The sequence below is a fragment of the Chiloscyllium punctatum genome, chromosome 20 (genome assembly GCF_047496795.1).
Source record: "Chiloscyllium punctatum isolate Juve2018m chromosome 20, sChiPun1.3, whole genome shotgun sequence".
Lineage (NCBI taxonomy): Eukaryota > Metazoa > Chordata > Chondrichthyes > Orectolobiformes > Hemiscylliidae > Chiloscyllium > Chiloscyllium punctatum.
Window position 1 is genome coordinate 36,159,694 of NC_092758.1, and position 23,028 is coordinate 36,182,721.

Consider the following 23,028-nt stretch of genomic DNA (forward strand, 5'->3'; position numbering starts at 1 on the left):
CTGCCCCGAGCGTTGTGCCCAGAGGACCTGCTGGCACCAAGGAGCTCCTGATGGTACCACTCTGTTGCTGCAGGCAAGAGACGTGGCTAAATAATTTTATGCAAATTACTTACTTCGCCTTTTCGACATGGTGGTGAGGAGGGTCCTTGTTAGTACTGCATGATTCTGCACTCAAATTATTCAAAAAGGATTAAATTATTTTGCCCCAGGAAACTTATATTGGGAAAAAAGGACCTTCACACCATTACAGCATAACTTCAGTCCATCACATGCCAAGTGGCAAAATTATTTTTTCAAGTTTGCAAAAAGAGAGATATGAACTTCCAATATGTTGCATGATAGGTACTCCTGTGACAATCCACACAGTTCTCTTACTGTCTAATTTTAAATATAACTCATTGAAAACAAAACACCACAACAAATAGGTAAAAGACAGATGTGCCACCACAGTCCAACAATTTAATAAACAAGTGACATACTCCATTTTATCATAACTTTTGACAACCATTTTGTGGTGATTAGCTGTAATGTAAACAAAATACAGTTTTGTAGCACCATGTGTTTTCATTGAGTTACTCGGTGCACATCAATGTACCACAACAGAGTTACAAAATGTACCTCCCATCTCTCTCAGTTGAGATTTAAAAATGTCCAAACTGGCAATGTTGGACTCCGAGCAATACTTTTTTGTACTTTTTCTGATGCAAATTAAAACCTACAAAATATATACTAAATTACAATGAATTCTAGTCACTTTCTGATAACAGTGCATAATCCGTTTTCAAGCCAAATGTCAGTGCCATTGTAAAATTAAGAAACAAATGCTAAGTAAAAGATTCCTTTGAATTGCTCGCCCTTTGCCATTTTAATAACTTTACTAAAAAAAGTGGGGTGCATCACAACGTCAAGGAATTCTTCATGTGGAGTTGACATCTTTAGTTAGCCTCCAGCTTTGCCATCTCCTGGACATAAATCCCTATACTTTCACTATCAAAAAGAACAAAGTAGACAGTTTTGATTGAGGATGACATTGTAGAAACAAAGTAGCTGGAAATGGCTTTCAGGATCAGCTGTGCTGCACTCTGCTTGGGAAACCCATTTCTGTAAAAGAAATGAAAAACTGGTTAGCACTGTACTATTTGTATAAATATGTGTACATGGAATGTCATTGGGCATTCGACACACTGAGCCCCTTCCTTGTGCAAGACACAATTTGCCTCATTCACAAAACCCACAGGAATGAATCAACTATGATAAAGCTCTATTTTAAAACTCTCGACATTTTTCTGAGCAATCAGACAAATTTCAAAGGTCTTAATTCAACATCATAGTCCATACTGGTCATCTCACAATTGCTATATGCAGATGTAAGTAAATCATTGTGAGATGAAAATTACTTGATACAAATATGGGCATACAGTCAGACGAACAATTACACCAAAGTTTTCTGAAGATATAAAATTTGAAGAGAAGTTTAAAGCAAGGTTGAGGACAGAGGAGGTCACAGACAGTTTAGTGGAGTGGTCAGTAAACAGCATATGTAGCACGATTCAACACAGGGACAGTGATCTTTGGGGAAAAGACAAATATGGAAGCACTCTAAAAAAGCAAAGGAGAGAGCTGGGGACATGAAACTGATCTACACCAAGAGTACAAATTGACTATGTAGTGTTATAAAGATGTATTATTCAAAATATTGATTTATCATATCATCGGCTGAAGATACACCTGCACTTTTTGAAAGGACAATTTTCAAAGCAAAGGACACTACCCTAGAGCAGTTAAAATGTTGCATTTCTGAAGGACATAAACCACTGAATAGATATAGAGAGCAGGTAGTACGAGAAAGAGGTCACATGACTCAGTTCTTGGGTATTAAAAAAATGCTAGATTTTTAATTAAGCCAGAGAGACTACCACAGGACAGTGGGGTGACATTAAAACTGAGCTGCTTTGTGCTTTGAAATCCATCTATCATTAACACAAATTGAGAGTTTACAAAGGACAATCTTGAATGAATACCATCGTCTCCAAGAGAATAACTACTTCAAAATGGCTACTCCCTTAAGAAACTCCAGTCCAAGCAGCTACTGTGGAAAGGAGGCTCCCAGCTGTAAACAAGCCTCTGGAATATCTGCAAATAGATTTCTTTCTGACTTGACTTGATGTTTGGTCAAGTTATGAGATCTGATACTTTGCAGTTTGTACGGTTGTGGGGGGAGGTGTGGTGGGGTTTGTATGCATGTTGTTTTGTATGAGTGGACAGTCGGACATTTTTGCACATATTGAAACTTCTGTTATTATTTTCTGCATCATTGCCTGAGTGGCTTTTTGAAATAAAACTGACACTTTACTTGTTAGCTTAATGAACCTGGCTGGCTTATTTCTTACATCAAGTAGTACACATCCAGAAATATTTATTTACTGGATTGTCAATATTCACTTCTCTTTTAAATTCAAACTATGTTGCTTTGAATTCAACAGCAATGTTGCCTGTAACTTCTTTTCCACTCCACGGACCGAACAGGCCAGCAGCTTCTATGAGCAGAAACCAATGTAATTGGTATGCACTGTATGCAGAACTTCCCAGAGCTATGTGGTCAAGTAGTTTCGAGGAAGTATTGCTCAGCACAGGGAGAGAAAAACAGGAATTTGTTTGCATTTCCAAATTTGGTCATAAAAGTAATGAAATGGCAGCCAATTTTTCACCATCTCCTTTTACAAGATTTCAAATGGAAAATAAAAACTGTAGCAATAAACAATAGGCCGCTGAATCGTTACAGACCAGTTTATGCTGCTGGCATGGGTTGAATTTCACCTTCAAGGTATGGAGCTGAGTGCAGAAAATGAGAGATTTAAGGGTATAGATATGTAAATATTTCAAAAAGATGGAGACAAGAAGCAGAGAAAGCCATAAAAAATATGCAAGTGGAACTCTAGGCTTTATACGTAGTGCTGCCAAATAGAAAATAAGGAAGTGATGTTTAATTTGTACAATACACTTGTCTGAGTAGTTTCAAAGTATTGTGTAGATTTCTGACCAAACCACAACACCAAGGTATTAGGAACAAGGAGATGTAAACGTTTGAAAAATTGGGCCCGATTTATTAGAGTAGAAATAGGTAAGGGAGATGTGATGGTCTGAAGACTATTAAAGTGTCATGAAAAATATCTTTGTGAAAGAGGTGTCATGACGGAACTCATCCACGTTTCTAATAATCGTTAAAGAACAAATGGACAACTAGAAGAATTATTTAAACCCAGTGGGGCATTTTATCAAGAGTGGCCTTCTGATACAGAGTCTCATGTGGTGGTGGTGAATATGGACAGTAGAGAATCAGCTGCCCACTTTGCATACCCACCCAATCAATAGAAAAGAAAAAGACTGTATGAAATGTTTACCTGGGATACAATATTAATTAATATCATATGTTAATGGCTTATTCTGTTGAGAGTGTTTACTCAGTCCAAGAAATTTGCATTAACCATTCAGTCAAGAGATATTTGACTCAAATAAATGAGTCTATTGTTGATTCAGAAACAACTAGACACATGCAGATTTGCATTTCCTATTATATTAATAACAAATAAATATGCATCTCAACAGTATTTGAATTCTCATGATAAACACCAACATTAACAAAGCATTTTTGTACAGTAAATCAACAGCATTTCAGCAACTTGAAGTAATGCCTCTTTTTAAACAGTATCCCTTTGTAGGATGAAGCAATATTTCATACCTGCCACTACCAATTGAAGGGAAGGCAATGGATTTCAGCTTCTTCTCATCTGCCAATGCCAGACAGTTCTTCACTGTTTTCTCCAGAAGCTCCTCACACTTGTCTGATCCCCAACCAGGGCTGTTGCAATGGATAACAAACTTGGCTGGCAGTCCATGACCTGAGCTTAGCACAGCTAGCAAACAAGACAATGGAATGTATTTAATCAGAGGTAGCATACTTTGAATCAAATCAGCACATCCTCTTTCTCAGTCTGACCTGCCCTGGTAGAAGAGCATAAGATCAAGGAAAGAAAGGTTGTAGGGACCAATCCAAGTGTATAGAATCAGATTGGTGATCTTCAAGTACCAGAAGATCTCTGATACTATCCCTACATGCTTGGAGTTAACTGATTTCTGTCAGGCAGCAGTGAGGATATACCAAATAGCTTCAGTGCCTTCAAAGGAAGCATAACAATTTGGAGAAGCTTGAAATCCCTTACTACTATCATACATCCATGTCAGAAAACAGGATGAGGATGAGTAAGGGTAGGACTTGGCTCAGCCAGTGGTCAAAATATTTGCCAACTTCACCATCTTGACTTGCACATGACAAAAAGTCACTTAGACGGTTTCTCTTTACAAAGTGGCATTGGTGTACTCCTGCCTGAATTAGTAACATGAAGAAAGTTGAAATGAGGGACCCCTCCCACCAAAACAAAGTACATAAATGCAAACTAAATCAAAATAATGTATGTGAATATTGAACTTTTATACTAAAGGAGAAAAAGTGCAAAATGATGTGAATTATTTATCACCAATCCATTAAATCATCATAAACTCTGAATGATTGAAAAAAAAATTATTGTTTTCGGAACAAAAGAGTAAAAATCAATGTGTGATATCCTAGGAAAGTTGACTATGTATGCATCACTGTGATCCCCACAACACTGAGAACTCAATCCCAACATCTCCTTGCAGTATCAATGGCTAGGAAGAACAGAGAATTGGAGATGCTATCATGGGCTGCTCTTGCATATTCTCAGCAGTTAGCTCAGACATGCATGGCCCCATACAAGCCCAGAAACATTCAGCTTTGTTTCTTGACACTGTAAAATCCTATTCAGCTTTCATTGCCCTCAAAAAAATATTGCCATCAGTCATAGATAAATCAAGGTTATACTTTGCCTTGACAATCTCAGTGGTCTCAATAGCTCACGTGTAATTCAGAATAATACCAAAAGTATGGATTTGATTCCTGCTTCAGCTAAGGACCTGCCCTTTGCCCTGTCCCTGAGAGTGCAAGACAATAGCAAACCACAACTCCCAAAAAGTGCCAAGTGGTCAGCTTGAGACAATCAGTAGATAATGAGCCAAGGACCTGCATTTGAGCAAAGCAAACAAACTACACCATAGTGGTGCATTTCTTATACATAATGAAACTTGATTCTATGCACTCTTTTAAATTATAAAGAAGTGTACTTGCTCTGTAAAGAGTATCAATTGATTATACCTCCCGCTGTATCCAAGGGACCATTCTTCTTACGCAGCTCATTTACAGCCTCTGTAAACTCCTTGCCACCCTTCTTCTCCAAAGCACTTCCTAAAAGTGAAAATTAAAATTTATAATTATGGTATTAGAGTAGAAACAGAACAGAATAGACTGTGGTTGTGCACTGTAAGCATTTTAATGTTTTGGAATCAAAGCATGCACTAGAATTTGTCAGTCCAGTTAAGGGTATGTCACAGAGATTTAATTTAAACAGATTTATCCATAAACATATTCTATCAGGCATTGAGGGACATCAAGTTCCTACGTAGAGCCGGTAGCAGTTAATGCAAAATAAATATTAAAATTAATGCAACACATCACATCATTGCACGTCTGTAGAAAATAAAATGCCAGTATACCATTTTTAAAAACCTGAACAAAGTTAAAAGGCTCACTCTTTGGTGATTAACCATCTGATCAGCATTAATTCATTCATTTGGAATCCTCACTTCTGAGCACCTCTTGAATTGAGAGATTAATTCTCAAGATTTGCCCATAATAGGATCTTGTACATTTTCATTCCTTTACATAGGACTTTTATTCACATTAAGTTGCAACTTATCAGTCACTACCTATTTGTGTAGATAACTATCCCCAAGTAGTTAGTTTTGTCAGAGTTCAAACAAAACTGAAAATAACTTCAAATTTCAGGTGGATACTGAAATATTTGAAGTAAAAATTCCTTTAAAATCATGCAGCAAAGGATAGTTGCAATGTGCAGATTTTAAAAAAAATAAGCAACTTTATTTTTTTGTAAAAGCTGTTTCCACCGAGTGGAACTGCAGAGGATACTCTACACCATACCAAAGCTGTGCTACTCCTTTAAAAGGCTCAATTTCAAAGGTCCACATTGAGAAATGCTGTATGAGCTGGCAAGTCAAATCCACACTGCTGTCCACAATGTTGTCTGTAAATCAGGTCATTACGTTGTGTGAGCTGCTTCTCATGAAGAAGGTCACAGCCACCATCTGCATTAAGTGTAGGAAGTTTTAGGGCCGACTTGGTCTTGTGTTTTCGAGGAAAACCACTTTCACACGTATCTAGAAGATTCTTCTACTTAACAATAAATAGTTAATTGTGTCTTCACAACTTTCACAGATCAATGTCACAGGTATTGTTATAAAGAAATTGAGGAGGACCAGATGTTAGGTCTTACTCCTTTGGGATTCTGAGCTGTTCTACCTACAAGCCCACATGACACCATCATAGTGGACAGTGTTTTTGGCACTGCTCAGTATTAATCCTTTAGTCCTACATATAACTTACATGCAACACCTACCTCCAACCATGTTTTCACTATTAATATCATGTAATTGCATATATAATTACATTTACCACATTTTTATTCTCTCCGACCCAAGCCTCTGCCTTTACAGATTCAGGTGATCTGAAGGTTTCTCTATTGTCTGGGAAAGTATTCACTTCAACTTGGAAGTCAAATAGATTGCTGGATGGAAGACCATTGCCTTTGATTCCATTCCTGGTAGCCTAAGGTACATAAATCCCTTTAAACTGAAGAGCCTTTAATCTCTTGGATTTCCTATGCAGAGGATATCTTTCCTGTTGAAACAGGCAAATTCTTTTCTCTGATATGTTGAAAGATTGGACATCCATTGACACTTTTCAGTCGTGGTTCTCCAGATGAAATTAGAAGAGTTTATTGTCATGAAGTAGAAATAGCTTTTTACATGTCAGCAATGAGTTATATCCATATGATAGACAGTGTGGCAGCGACAAGATGTCAGGTCTCACTCCTTGAAAATTGTCAGTTGTTTAGCCCAGAAGTCCATATGACATTGTCATAGTACTTTTCGTACTCTTCATATTAACCCTTGCAAATCTATATAAAAGAAGTAATGTTTAAACTTATTACTGGGAGGATAAAACAGTCACTCTGGATTAGGTGGCCATTTAGAAAATTGAACTGTTTCCATTTTCATTAAGAGGAAATGGAATTACATCTGTAACATGCACCGACCTTCAAAAGCATTTTTGTTTTCTCCAGCCCAGGTTGGAAATTACCTCCCAAACCTCTTACAGCACCAACTTTGTCACCTTTTCTATAATTCAGTTCAAAGAAGGCAAGTCCATATTAGGAAATGTTCTGGACTGCAATGTAAATGCATGCATTGTAAATATAAAAAAAAGTAGAGTGAAGCCAAAGTGAACACATGCTCCGAAGGAAATCATGTTGGGAAATAGTGGGGATCCAGAGGAGTTGAACTAGTACTTTACATTTGTCTTCAAAGTAATAACATTCTAAAATTAGGAAATAACCAAAGGACAAAAGGAGCAGATGAACTAAATACAATAACTATGACGAGAGAAAAAGTGTTAGGGAAATTAAATGGCACTAAAGCCAGATAGGTCCTCCGGACCCGATGGGGTGCACCCTACGATATTAATGAAAATAGCTACAATTATTATGCTGGATGCAATGGTAGTACTCTGTCAGGAATTCTTAGACACTGGAAAGGTCTCACAGGATTGGAAAACTGTCAATATAATACTTGTATTTAAAAATGGGAGATAAAAAGCACAGGTAATCATGGACCAGTTAGTTTCATATCTGTTTACAGGAAAATGTTAGATCTAATGTAAAGAATTTATAGGAGACCTTTCAGAAATACATAATACGATCAAAGAAAGTGAGCATGGCCTCACAAAGGGAAGGAGTGAATGTAATATACTTGTATTTTCAGAAGGTTTTCTCATAAGGTACCTCACATCTGCCAACTCAATAAGAGACCATGGCAAAGCAAGTAGTTGATAACATGGATAGGGGGTTGGCTAACTAACAGAAGACAGAGAGTTGGGATAAGGAGGACATTTTCTGGATGGAAACCAGTCTGCCACAAGGATTAGTGTTGAGATCACGGTTCTTTACAAAGCAAATTAATGACTTGGATTTGGGAAATTAATGGACAAAAGTTTGCAGATGACATAAACATAGATGGGAAAGCAAGTCGTGAGAGTGTCACAAAGTATCGGAAGAGGGACACAGACTATGCAATTCAGCAAAAACTTGGCAGATGGAATACAACATGAGAAATGTGAAGTCATCGACTTTGGCAGGAAAAATGAAAATTACTTAAATGAAGAAAGACTGCAGACCAAGCAGATTTTGGAGACCTTGTGCATGAATCACAAAAACCTACCATCCAAGTTCAGCAGCTACTAGGAAAGGCAAATGGAATGTTGGCGATTACTTCAAAGGGAATGCAATACACAAGTAGGGAGGTATTTGCTTTTAGAAATGACAGGTCGGGACAACATTAAGATTCAAATTGATAAATGTGGATGAAGAAAGTATCAAGGTACTGTTCAGGGAAAATCACATTTAACTAACTTCGTTGAGGTTTATGATAAGTTAACAAAGAGGAATAATAAGAGTTTTTAAAATTCTTTAATGGGATGTGAGCAAGCTTGGAAAACAAGCACTTATTTATCCTAATTGTCCCTGAAGGTGGTGAACCACCTTCTTGACTGTTGTGGCCCTTCTGGCGGAGGAACACCAAGTGTTATCGGAAATAGATGTCCGGAATTTTGACCTGATGAATGTCAAAAAACAATGATATGGTTCCAACTCAGGATAGCACATGGCATGGTGGCCAACTTCCAAATGGTGGTGTTCCTATGCATCTGCTGCCCTTGTCCTAATAGGTATTGAGCCCACTGTAGAAGAGACTTTGTTGAGTTACTGCAGTCTGTCTTGCATATTGTACAGTGTGTGTCAATGGTGGAGGGAATTAATGTTCAAGGCAATGGATGGGATGTTGATCAAGCAAGTTGCTTTATCTTTGATGGTGTTTATATTCTTGAGTGTTATTTGAGATGCAGTCATTCAAGCAGGTTGAGTGTATTCCATTACACACTTGGCTTGTATCTTGTCAGTGGTGGACAGGCTTTTGGAAGCCTGGAGGAGAGTTTCTTTTCCCAGAGCTCATATCCTCTGATCTTCTCTTGTAGTCAGAGTATTGACACGGCTAGACCAGTTAAGTTTTTGTTCAAACTCCTAGGATGTTGCTCATGGACTGAACGTACAGTACAGCCATGGTAATTCAAACCTCCGTTGTTTAGCAGTAAGGTAAGCAAAGAGAAATCCTCTCTCTGGGACATCAAACTATGAAAACTGTGTGGAACATAAGGGGCTAAGAAAACATCAGAATCATATTAATCAACTTTAACATTCTAAGGCAATTGAGGCCAATTTAGCACAACATAAAAATATAACTACTGTTTAAATTCTAACTCTTTCATTATAATACATCTCAATATTAGATGTACGTTTCATAAGTAGCAGCCAGAACAAATTTAAAGTTGCTGCTTTCTAACCTGCTGGTACAAAATTTTTAAACTTAGACAAAGAAAAAGAAAATTCATCAAATTTGAAAACAAGGATTTGTTTTCACATTTTCAACTATGACCCCTCTCCAGTAAATGGATAATCTTACTGATGATTACACAGACTGATTCTTATTTGTCACACACATTCAGTTTCAATATGATCAGTGAAGAGGTTGCTATCTTCAGGATGATGCAACATCAATAGTTTCAGAACTTTTCAGTGATTTTTTTAACAAGGAACCCACTTGTTACTGTAAGTTACATGTGTAGCCATAAGCTGATGGCTACCCCTGAGCACCTCTAATTGTTGTCAAGAAGCATTATCTCCCATTAAGATGAAATACGTTAAATTCAGAGTAGTTTAAAATGATGAAAAAGCTTCAAGTTTCAACATCAAAAATGAACCTGAACGTAACTTCCCAGGGAAAGAATTCAATAGCTTCCAAAGATGTATTATCATGAGCCCCCAGCAAATTTTAGAACAAGTTTGAAGTGCTCAGAGGTTCTGTGTTACTTGCTTTTCTAATAGAAGCAGAGAAAGCAAATTAAAAAACACAGCTTTGCAGTGTGACCATATTTAATGAGTATATTTGTCAGATGAAATAGGAACTTAATTTTAATAAGTTTAATCATGAAGTGACATGTTGCATCCATGATCAGGACTGTTTTGTTTTTTAAATTGTGCTTTTGCAATGCTAACAAGGGTATTAGCATCAATCCCTGAACATTTTTTCCCTGCAGAGTCCTTTAAAGCTTTGTTCTTCAAAACTATCTTCTAAAAATAATAATTGAATCCGCAGTTCTTTGCGGAATAAAAAATGAAATGGTGATTTTGCAATGATGTTAGGAATATTTCCAGTGCCACCTTCACAATGCAAACCTTTAAAAATGTGGCTCAGATACTTAAGTCCCACCTTGCTCTTGGAAGGATTAGTTGCATTCTTAATGATACCCAAAATGCTTTATAAGCTAAACCTTCAATCTTTTTCTTTGAAGATTTGGTGAAATTCCAACTGGACATCAGATAGGGGCTCATCCGTAGAAGGGAGGTAAATAGTTCATTCGAGAATGCTCTTGCACCAACTTCAAGGAAAGACTAAAAGTAAGTCACCAGAGTATTTGCCCTCTCTCTGTAAATTTCAAACAAGAGTATCAAAGGAGAAAATCTCTCTAAGGTGGAAGGTCATTATCCAAAAAGGCAACTTTCAACAGTTTTCATCATGGTGTGGTGAAAAATAGAAGAAATAAACTGAAGTTATGTCTATTTTTACATGGGCAGATGTGCTATCTATTTCTGGAAAAATTCCAAGACACTAATAATTACTGGTCCTTTGATGGTTGCATGAACCATCTCCAATTCATTCGCCACAGTCTCCTTCTTTATTGGTCTTCTCATCAAAAGTTAGCAATCCCCTGTGATGGGGTTAATTCAGAAGTGAAAAATCAATATTTGCTTTAGATTCAGAGACAGCTCACAAACTCTATCTCAACCTTGCAGTTTCTCTCTCAGTATGGAGTTTGGGTGGCAGCTGATAGAGGTGGTGATAGGTTGTTTGATCAATCGGCTGTCCTATCTTCCTCTCACACTTACCATTCTCTCTCAGTAGCTGCTCTTGTTGATTGGAAAGTCTGCACACCATTTTCAACAATGAAAGGTGATTTTGGTTGCGACTGGACATCTGTTTCCTATTTGTCGATGTTAGTAGAGCGAACCATAATGGAGGCTTTAAGATTGCCTTTGAAATGTTTCCTTTGGCTGCTGCGTGAACAGGCTCTTATTGTGTGTAAATGTGTCAATGTGACCCAACTTAAAGTAGTGTGAGATTATCATGGCCTCTATACTTGGCATGTGTTTCTTTGAGAACAATCATACTAGTTACTTTGTTCTTCCACTTGATTAACAAGATCTTTTTAAGAAAGCATTAATGTTGTTGCTTTGGGATTTTGACGTGGTGTCCAAATATTTTTGGAGCTTCAGCACTGCAGCAAAATATAGGAGCACCACTGCCCAATATACCTTGAGTTTAGCATTGGGTATGATACCACGATTCTTGAAAATTTGAGTATAGTTTACCCTACTCTTATTCAGTGGAATAACTTTACATCAGTGTCAACTTTTTTGGATAGATGATTTCCAAAATATGGGAACTGAGGAACATTTTGCAACATTCACATTACAGTTAAAGGCACTGGATTAGATTTCTTTAGATGTGGATTGGTATCTCCATGCACACAAGTAGTCCATTGCTGTTGTAGTTTTTCAGAGTAAGCACTGACTGATGTATACTAAGTTCTGTCAGAGAATCAGTTGTCATCTCTGTTTTTGACTTCAGCCAATTGAAGTTGAAGAGTTTACCATCAGTGCAATGTTATTACTACACCTGCTGGTGCCTGTCAGTATAAAGTTTCAGTGTTGCTGTAGAGATATTGAGAACAATACTGATGCATTGGTGTAAGCCTACTTGATGCCTGCTTTAAGACAAGATTCTGTAGGGTAGCCATTTTATCATTCAACACCAGCAAGCCAAAATCCTGAAAATCTCTCCCCAAGACCATTGTAGGAATGTTACCAAAAATATTGCGATGATTCATGAAAGCCCAGTACCACCTTTTCATAACGCTCATCTTGCTGGGATCAGCCATTTCTTGTTTTTCAAAGTTCTCATAGTCCATACAGCACAAGACTATTATTCCAAAGCTTGCGGTTTTTCACTTTCACTCAGGGATGTCATCTGTGTATAAGATGGAAAAGCCACACTGTTGTAGAAAACATACTCCTCTGAGTTTTTGGTGGAAGTACATTGCTTGAGAAGTGTGCCTATTTCACCCGTGTTACATCTGATCGAGGAGCATTGATGCCGGAATGTGTGCAAGAAATGGAACTGTTCCTTTTCCAGAACTGACAAACATAAAACTTAAATACATATATCCAGCAGGAGTAAATTTCAAATGAGACTAGAATTTGTTGCTATGGTCACTATGCACCACCATTAGCTATACTGCCCATGAAAAACCACAGCCACTCAGTGCAATGAGAGTAAAGATGCTATTTGGGCTTCTTCTGAGGCCTAAACCCTCAGTGGAAACAATATCAAATAGTGTCTTTATCAGTGCATTATTTAAGAATTAAATTAAAGTTAGTTTGTGATTCAGTTGATATCTCACTTCATCCTTCCAGCTACAACGTGGACTAAGAAACTCAAGGTCTGCTCCAATAAGATTAGTCTGACTTAAATGAGACATTCCAATATCAAAATAAAGGAAACCAATTAAATACTCACTAGTGTAAAAAAAAAATTAGCCTGAAATTGTAGAGTACATTCAGGCTAAGACTCAATAGGTTTGGAAATGCACAAACTTATTCCATGTTGGCTTTTAGAGTCAGTAGAAAGGACAAACTCTCATTCCATCTTCTTAAGCTATATAGAAACCTCTGAGCTGCAAACATTTCCCACCATCTATTAACACTCTGATCACCAAAAAAGAAATTTGCTCTTTAAAAAAAAAATTGCAAATGCATCAGATGTTTCAATTAGTTAAACTCAACATGTTGCTGGAAGAATGAAGCACTAATCTAAGTAGCCGAGCAGAATTTGCCATTGATTGACATGCACTCACGGCATAGAATTTTTCATTACCTACTTCCCCACCAGTGTAGAGGTCGGAGTTCGTAGGGTGAACGATAACATCACTGTCAATTGTTGCAATGTCAGCCTGTACAACTTGTAACTATAACAGGCAAACAAACATACAGAACATCAACCACGATGGAAAGAAAACGATCAGATCGGAACATTGGCATATCTTTTAGAGGGGACCCCTGCAAAGAACAACTACAATTTAAATTCAGATGGAGCAGGCAAGTCAAAGGTCTTTCACACCAAAAACTTATATTGACCATCAGCTGAAATGACCTTGAAATTGAGTCAGATCCAACACAGTCTCAATGTCTGAATCTGCTTTCCTTACTCCAAATCATCAACATATCATTAATTTTATTTTAAATTTGGAAAACCATGTTTCAAAAGATCCTTACATCCCAGGTCAAGCAAAAGTTATTAATACCTTTGTTTTAATCTATTATTCCAATTAAACAAGAGAGGCAAACATGTAGAGCTTGATGTAAAGGGCAATGATCAAACCTAAAATTGGTTTGCAAAATTGTCATTGAAACTGGTGTGGCTTATTGTGTTTTTTTTTATCTGATCTGTGTTCACTTTGAAATTTATTTTAAGTGAACAGATCATCCTGAAAAAGTGCTTTCGATTTATTTCTTCATGGAAAAAAAAGGGATTGAGAACATTCAAATTCATATTGGAACTCATTGTTAGGGCAATAACAGTGATGGACAGCATAATGATAGAGAAGGCTAGGGCTATTCGGGGTTGCCAAAGCAAAACAATTAGCTGAACATATTTCGGTGAAACATTTTAATGTTTTAAGGCAGCAATCTTTATAGGAAACATTTTTATTGATCGCATGGTTTAAAAATACTTAGAATATTTTTAAATCCTTTGCTCGCACAATGAGAAGGATCTTTTTAAGCATGGCGGAGTCCACCCACAATAACAGGTAACGGTGAACTGTGGCGAATTATGGAAAAATACTCACTGTCAACTTCCAGAAATCCCCAGTGAGGAGAGAAAACAATAATTATTGTCACATTTAGCCCAGAATCAGTTATTCATTTCAAATTCCATAATGCTCTCAGCCAACGTTACCTGCAATGTCACATTTTATTTACCTAGGTCATCTTTAAGCTCAATGTCAGCACTGGTAGGATTGATAATGGCCTCCACCTCGAAGCTCGCTATGTTACTGAGTTCACTGTGAATGAGGTGCAACTGCAAGGAAAAGCATTGATACAGAAGTAACAGGGTAGAAGGAAAAAAACAAAGGGGAGAAACAAATCACAGCAACAGAGGATAAAGGACAGCAAGCTCTGTGGAAACATTTGCTCTGAAACAAAGAGTCTTTTTATCTTTCGCCAATTTTCTCCCCTGTCCTCCATTACAAAGGACATTCATTCCTACACTGTGGTATAATTCAACATATGGTAGTGGCTTTCCTTAGTTGGTTTTGAACTTGGGGTCTCTAGCCTAAGTGAAACTGGGGAAATTTATATGCTAATTCAGAGATTTCATTCGGTACTTCTTAGTCATATGCAGCCTTTAACAGTTAGTTTCTTCCTAAATTATGGGTAGTTTTAGTTAAATTCTATTATACTGTTAAAATATAAAATTTATGTCTTTTTTTAAAGTAGCATACGTGGTTTCAATTCGGTAGTCCTTGGGAAAAGGAACTTTTTCTGACTATATAACTAGATAGCACAGTATGTTACATGTGCAACTCTTGGCTGTTATAGAGAGGCAGAAGGCAACTTCAATACTCCTGCTCTGAATTCCTGATCTCTGCGGCAATGCTGTGCTGAAACACTCAAGGATACATCATTACTGAGTGTTGGACTCAATGTTTGATGGAACAATTACCCTATTCTGACCATTAATTGTGGCCTCTCCCATGATTGTCCACCTCAATCTGTCCTGGTGCTAGCTTTCACTGCTATGCTTGCTCTCGCGAGATTTGTTTCCAAGATTACCCACTGGTCCTGTTCTCGTTAGGAGGGCAAGGACAAGCCAACAAGAGAGGAAAATACAGGATTTCATTGCCCGACAAAAACTATTGCAAGCAAGGTTAAAATTTGTTTAAGCAGACAGGACAGGGTGACAGACAAGTGGCAAGCAGTCAAAACTGTTATAAACTGGTTACTTAAGAGGCAAAGAGAGTGAATTGACACGACACATAAAATCAATTGTGGGGAGCCAACTGTGCGAGAAGGAAACTGCAGAACAGGGAGAAGTGGACAAACAATAGCAACAGGGAGTTAAGTACTAGTTAGGGAGAATCAGCTGGAGACAGGACTAAATAATAAATATATGTTGTGTGAACGTGACCTAAATTGTAAACTTTCCAGAAATAATTGTCTTGTAATATTTACATTAAGTTGGTGCAGTCATGTTCACATAAATAAGGGAAAAGGCAAACGTAAAAGCTGGGTGAGAAATGGAATCTACAGAACAGAACATCAGAGCAGTTCTGGTACTAATATATTGATGGAGGACGCTTCAACACTTCTTGCTTAGTGCTCAAGGTAAATTTAACTTCTGAATACAGAAGGAAGAAATGAAAGAAAAATGATGCTTTCTAGCTCTGGTGTAGAGCAACAATTGTAAGGGACACAACTGGAGTTTCAATCATTTGAAATACAAGGCCTGGAAAAAGAGAAGGGCTATTCAAAAAGAAATTGAAAAGAAAACAGAATGCTACTTCCTAATTACATACAAGGTTCTAAATCTAGAGTTTTCCACTCATAGCACAATTGACGTATCAAACTGAACCAAACAACTTATTAGCTGTATGATTGAAAACCTATGGAAAAACCTATACGGCTAATGTGCAGTAGCTATTCAAACATCAAATCTCAGTAATTTATTGAAGTCCTGGGTTCAAGCCTCACCTGCCCTAGAAGTGAACAGGTCAATTAAAAAAAAACAACTAAAAATTTTTTAAAAGTCTGAGAGTTATCTTTACATAAGTAAACCTTTCACTCCAGATTTGGAATCATTATTACAATCAAAATACATTAATCATCCTGTTCAGTGAAAAACATTAAAATATACTTTGCTTTTGTTGTTAAGAGATAATCCACCCAAAGTTTCTTTTATTTTCAGTTAAACTACATGGAAGGGTTCTTTTTAAAATGATAAATGCAGCCACCTCAGGAAAACTTGAAGAGTCCAACAAAATTGAATTCATTACTTGACCTTTGACTTAGAAATAATTCAGGAAGGAGAATTAGTAATTTCTTTAAAATGTCAAGTGAATCTGTAATGTTAGTTCAAAATATTAGAAAAGGACTTCTAATTATTTTCATCAATTGCAAAAGGATTAGCAGTAATTTTCTTGGATGAAAAGAAATACTGGTCCATGGGATCTGACAGCCCTTCATTTGGAGACAGTACTAACGAGATGTATGTTAAGATCTATATAGTGTAGGGCAGTGTAAACCAGCTGCAACAGGGGCAGAAAAAGGAAAAGCATATTTACAAGGTACTTCATGGATAAAAAAAGTTTACAATGCTCAATACATGGATAAAGTCCAGATTGTGAATTGGACAATGCTATGCTTGTTTTGCTAGAACTGACACAAAAATTGAATAAGGTTTATTAAAAGGAGTCAGCTAAAGAAGCATTTGAGGAATCTATGCCATCAATACTGTCATGAACCTCACTAAGAGAGGTATGCTGAGATGTGGTTTAGTACCGATAGTCTCTGGGAGACTCAGGAGACATGCAGTCATTGCTGTAGATCATAGTTTAGTCCCAAAGGTCCACAAAAAGAAAAAGGTTCTCTGGTCCATCAAATCTGTGCCAGTCAAAAACAACCACCTACTCTAATCCCATTTTCCAGCATTTGGCCAATAGACTTGTTTGCCTTGGCAATTTAAATCTACATCCAAGCACTTCTTAAGTATTAAGAGTGTTTATGCCTCTAATGCCTTGCAGACAGTGGGTTTCAAATTCCCATCATCCTGCGAGTTAAAAAAAAAAGCTCACCACATTCTCTCTAAGCCTTCTGCCTCAAATCTAAGCCCCTAGTAATTGATTGCACAACCGAGGGGAAAAGTTTCATCCTGTCTACCCTATCTATGCTCCTCAAATTTATACGTCTCAAATCATGTCTCTCCTTATTCTACCCTGTTCCAAGGAAAACAACCTCAGTCTGTCAAATCTCTGTTCATAATTTAAACTCTCCAGCCCAAACACTTTCTTGGTAAACCTCCTCTGTACCCTTTCCAGCGCAATCACATCCTCCTATAATGCAAATTCAAGAACTGTATAAAATATTCTAGCTGTGGTCATAGACAACTTTTTATATTGTATAACTGCTTTGCTCTTAAACTCTATGCCTTGACTCAAAGACACTATTCCACATGCCTTCTTTACCACTTTATCCACCTGTCCTATTACCTTAAGTGGCTGGTGAATATTTATATCAAGGTTTCTCTGAACCTTACTGCTTCTCAGGATCTTACCATTCATCATGTATTGTTTCTCCTTCCCAAATACATCACCACAAATTTACCCAGACTGAATTCCATTTGCTACTGATCAGCCCAAGTACATCCTCCCGTAATCTAAGGCTATCTTCCTCACTATTTACCACACCACCAATTTCTGTATAATCCATAAACTTATTGATCAACCCTCCTACATTCAGGTTTAAATCATTATATATATTGTTTCACCACAAATAGCAAGGGTCCTAAAATGGATCACTGCAGAATCCCACTCGACAGGTGTCCAGTCACAAAACACCTCTCGACCATCACTCTCTGCTTCCTGTCACCCAGCCAATTCGCCAAATTTCTTTGGATTCCATGGACTCTTACCTTTGCTATCAGATTCCCATGAAGGATCTTATCAAAATCCTTGCTGAATTCCAAGTGGACCAAGTTGAATGCTGTCTCACAGCACCAGAGACCCGGGTTCAATTCCTGCCTCAGGCGACTGACTGTGTGGAGTTTGCACATTCGCCCCATGTCTGCGTGGGTTTCCTCCCACAGTCTAAAAATGTGCAGGTTAGGTAAACTGGCCATGCAAAATTGCCTGTAGTGTTAGGTGAAGGTATAAATGTAGGGGAATGGGTCTGGGTGGGTTGCGCTTCGGCGGGTCGGTGTGGACTTGTTGGGCCGAAGGGCCTGTTTCCACACTATAAGTAATCTAATCTAATCAACTTCATACCTTGACACATCTTTAAAAAATCCAATCAAGTTGACTGAACATAACCTCCCCAAAACAAAAACATGCTTGACAATTCTTAATTCTGTCTCTCAGAATTCCTTCCAATAGCTCCCCCACCACCAAGGTTAGATTGATTGGCCTATAGTTTCCAGGCTTATCCCTTGTCCCCTTCTGAATAATAATGTTACATTGGCTGTCCCACAGTCCTCTGGCACCTCTCCTGTGGCCAGGGAGGAATTGAAAATTATTGCCAGCACACTTAATATTTCCTCTCTTGCCTCAAGGTGACTCAACCACATCACCAACTGGGTGAGAAAAATAAGATATCTCACCTACCAGAGTTGGAAATACTGAAATTGCACATCATGCAACATTTGAGAGAGTATAAATCTGAATGCCTGTAATCTCATGAATAGTCTTTGTTGTATTTGCTATCCCATGTGCAAGTTAAAGCTCATATCTACCACAATTGGCAAGTTAATGCAAATTGTTTCTGAGATTCATGTTAAAGTAAAAGTTATCACATGGTAAAATCTTGTTTCTAATTTCTTTAATTGGGGGCTATTTACTAATTTTGGATTATAGCTCCCCTACTGGGATCATAACAATTACTCAATGCAATGTGCTTAAAAATATTAAATCCTCAAATTCAATGGACAGCAACTTTATTCCTAGCTTAAACAAGAACCGTTAGTCATACCTCCAATCAATGAATACTTTTTAATAGGTTCCTGCATGAGTAGCTCACTAGGATGCCAGCAGTGATGGAAAACTATCTTGCTGAGGGAAGATCTGATACTACTGAAATTATGGGGACATGAACAGCTTGTCTATCCTGGATGAAAAATCGGTAACCAACCAATGGACTCAGAACAAGTCTGCTCCACAGCCATAATATGATGCTTTACTGAAGAGTTGGATTTCCACCCCTTAGGTGCTGCAAAGATGCAATAAATCTCAGCTTGATGGCCCCATGGTTCTCTCTATCAGGTAAGTAAGTTGCAATAGGCAAGGAAGCTTTGGAAAATTTAGGAGAAGTGCAAGTGGATTGGGTTTTAAAGTCCATTGTGGAGTGATTACCCTGAAGCTATACATGACCAATCATTGTTAAATGTGGGGAGGTGGTGTGTCAATGAAATACAACAGCTGGGATGTATAGGAATTGAACTAGTGCTGTTGTCTTTATGCTCCATCACACTCCAGCCATTCAGCCAAATGAACTAACCAAACTCTGAATGCTGTTATGTTGAAAAACTGAAAGCTAAATTACAGATTACGAAGTCAGGCAAACTGCAGTGGGATACATGACCAGATATTCTTTTTAAAATGTTTGTTGAGGAACAGTACTAGATTTTAGAAAAGAGACAGGAAATTTCGTGGTGCCCAAAGTTAAACTTTTTTTTTAAAAAGATCTGTGCAATCCTTCACAACTGTTCACAGACAGACCCTCTGTTTAACTGCTCAGACTGTGCAGCACATTGGCAAGAGCTCATCTGGAGTGGGACTTGAACGCAAAGACTTTCTCAATCACAGGTAAAATGGTTAGTATATAAAGAAATTGATTTGTGCAATTATGCCACAGGTTGTTGGAGTATAGAAAATGTTGCCAAGTAGAAAAAAGAAAAATCAAAAGATATATGGCCATAGAAACAATGCAAAGCAGTGGAACCAATTTCAGACTGGTCTGGCAAAGCGATAGCATAGGCACAACATATTTCTTTTTTTTTCTGAACCAAATGGTTCTATAAGATTCTACATACAACATGTACACATCAGGAAAGGTGGAGGACGCAATATAGGAGTATCAGAATAGCTGAGCCATCATCAATAGGAACAATGCTTTAGGTTTTGAGAAGAATTGCTCTGGTTGCTACACATATAAAAAAGGCATGATTTTATGGAGCACCTTTCAGGACTTTAAGATATTCCAAAGTACTCTACAGTCAATCAAGTACTTTTGAAGTTTATTCATTGATGTATTGTAGGAAATAGGCTAGCAAATTTACACACAGCAAGCTCCCACAAACAGCATTGTGATATTTACCAATTTACACATTGCAGCTATGTTACTGAAGGATAAATATTGATCAGTACACTACTCCTTTTCGAACGTTGCCATGGGTCCTTGCCATTGAGCTGAGCAAGCAGACTCGGCAATGTTAGTAAATGGCTTAAGATGTCATTTGAAAGACAGCATTCTCTCATTACTGCATTAGGAATGTCAGTGTGGATGCTCTACGCTCAAGTGACAGTAACAAAGAGTGTACATAGAATGCTGCTAAATAGAGCAACCAGTGCAATTCACTTCCCCAAGTGTAATAAAACAAACATTCTTCCAGAAATCTATTAACTTTTTTAATCAATGCAATCAATCAAAACACAGATTGCTGTCATTTGTTCACAGTTAAACACTTCAATTTGACTGAAGACTTAACATCTCCAACCACCTATATATGCACAAGGTTTTTATTTTTAGGGCATAGAATGTTGTGATTCTACCTGTATGTTTGTATATCAATCCTATCATAGACAAAAAAAAGCAATAAATGCTCAGAGGGTGGAAGGAAAGTGGCAAATAGCCTTAATTCTTGTCCAAAATGTGCTAAACTGATCAGAGGAAAGTACTATTGTTGGTGGTATCATTGGGATTAATATTAATTGACACCAATATTCTGCCGATTTAGTATCAGGTAAGGGCGGTGGAAACAAATGCAATCGTAACTTCCAGAGATGAATTGTTAAGTATTTCACAGGAGACAATTTAGGGGATTTTGGGCAAAGAGCACAGGAATAGGTCCACTTGGATAGCTCGAACAGATCTGACACAGACACAATGAGCCAAACAGCCCAATTTTGTGCTGTATCAATCTAGGACACTCTGCAGCGGCTTTAGATTAAGTAATAGACACAGTATTGCGTATTGGAGCATGCTTATTTAAGACAATTAAAGTTTAAGGCCACAATTTTTAAAAATTTAATGGTGGAGAAAGTATTCCTCCTACAAGATATTTTTCTCACAAATTCATATTCTTACATCAAGATATCTTATTTGAAGTGCCATATACAAAATGTACAGCCAGGAAAAGGATTGAAAATTAGCTAACCAGTGCAACTGCCACTTCCCTCCAGCTAGAAGTCTTTTGGTTTAAACGGTTCTTAACAAGAATACTTTGTTTTTGCCAGATCATGGGAGCACTAGGCTTTGACAACAAATATTTTGTTGTACGTATATGACATTGTAAGTGTGTCAAAAAGGGGAGCAATATTGTTAACTTCCCTTTTAAGTGACTTCTATGTACCAGAGATTTCGCAATATATTGGCATGACATTCATAACTGCATCAGGTTATGGAAAGCAGTATTCATGCATTTAATCTAATCTGTAACATAACATTTTCATGCCAAATATCTATTAAATATGTGAATATGAAGACAGGAATATTAAAGTTCACTAAGAACCTTGCCATTTCATGTCACAGAGTATCAGTACCTTTTGTCCAAGAAACAGGCTTTTAGTGGAAAGAATGGTAAACGTGTCTCCAGGATTTCCCTCAGTAGTGCTATCCGCAGATGCTGCTTTGCTGACTTCTGTTTGCTTCTTCTGCAGTAAGAAATTTGTTTTTATTTTAAACATTATAGTTGTGTGTTTTATATGTTTCCAGAACATCTCTTTATCCTCAGATTCTCAGTCTAGCCACTTAACTTCAGAGAATTGATCATGAGAGAGTCAGGTTTTCTGCTAATTTTGTTGGTTCTTGTAAGAATGGCTACACAAATATATTACTAACAATCTGTGATAAGAGATCTGTGATAAATTTCCAGGGATTAAACATTCTCCAATAATATACACTTTCATTTAGCTCTGATCTCCATTTCCAATATACGGGATGCAAAAGTTCTGTTTTATTTCAATATATGCTATTCCTCCTCCAATGTCTACTACTAAGACATGGAAGCATTTGGTTATTACATCCAACTTCCACAGACAGTATTTGCTATTCCCTTGAAATGCAAATTGGGAAAGGGATCTCAACTCCTATTCAAACCAATTTTGTTATTTCATTCCAAAATATGGGGATCATATAAACAGAGGTATGATATTTTCCAACATGCATGATAATTTGTTTCAGTACACTGTCAGGTGGATTGTCCCTGCACTCAATCTATGCAAGAGGTTTTGTAATTTCCCCCCCACTATATTCAAGAGCCTACCATGCAGAAAAGCGTAGTAACTCACATGACACAGTTTAAGAATACTTGGAGGGTGAGTGGAAAGAGGGAATCATCAATTAATGTTAATAAAGTCAGGAACAAAATGACACAACAGTTCAAATTTCCCCGAAATACTTCAACTGTATAATAAAAAGATAACGCATGCTAATGACGTGTTTCTAGGAGAAAGCCTATCTTGGAGTTATTCTAAAACTTGTAAATAATGAACATCATTTCGCTCTGCAAAAAAATTCTCTCTCAAGTTCACAGTTCTTGCAAAATATTACCCTATCTCTAGCCACTCTAACTTCTCTTAGGACCTTTAGGACGTTGTTGTTTTGCAGCTTCATTCTCATCTATTGTCATGACCTGTTATCTGTCTGAAATTTACAATTA

The 23,028-nt window shown here is 37.4% G+C and overlaps 1 protein-coding gene across 2 annotated transcripts in view; it reads right to left on the bottom strand.

The window, feature by feature from the left end:
• Positions 1–426: 426 nt before the first annotated feature.
• Positions 427–23,028, bottom strand: part of macroh2a1 (macroH2A.1 histone) — a 43,302-nt gene continuing 20,700 nt past the window's right edge. Inside the window, exons 5-9 of one of the 2 annotated variants that reach the window (XM_072590690.1) lie at positions 21,911–22,021; positions 13,255–13,345; positions 5,231–5,320; positions 3,740–3,914; positions 427–1,101 (exon numbers count right to left, since the gene is read on the bottom strand). In XM_072590690.1, the coding sequence (XP_072446791.1) occupies positions 936–1,101; positions 3,740–3,914; positions 5,231–5,320; positions 13,255–13,345; positions 21,911–22,021 (633 nt within the window). In that variant the 3' untranslated portion in view covers positions 427–935. Of the gene's footprint in view, positions 1,102–3,739; positions 3,915–5,230; positions 5,321–13,254; positions 13,346–14,360; positions 14,461–21,910; positions 22,022–23,028 lie in introns of both variants that reach the window. The other variant, XM_072590689.1, reaches the window with a different exon arrangement.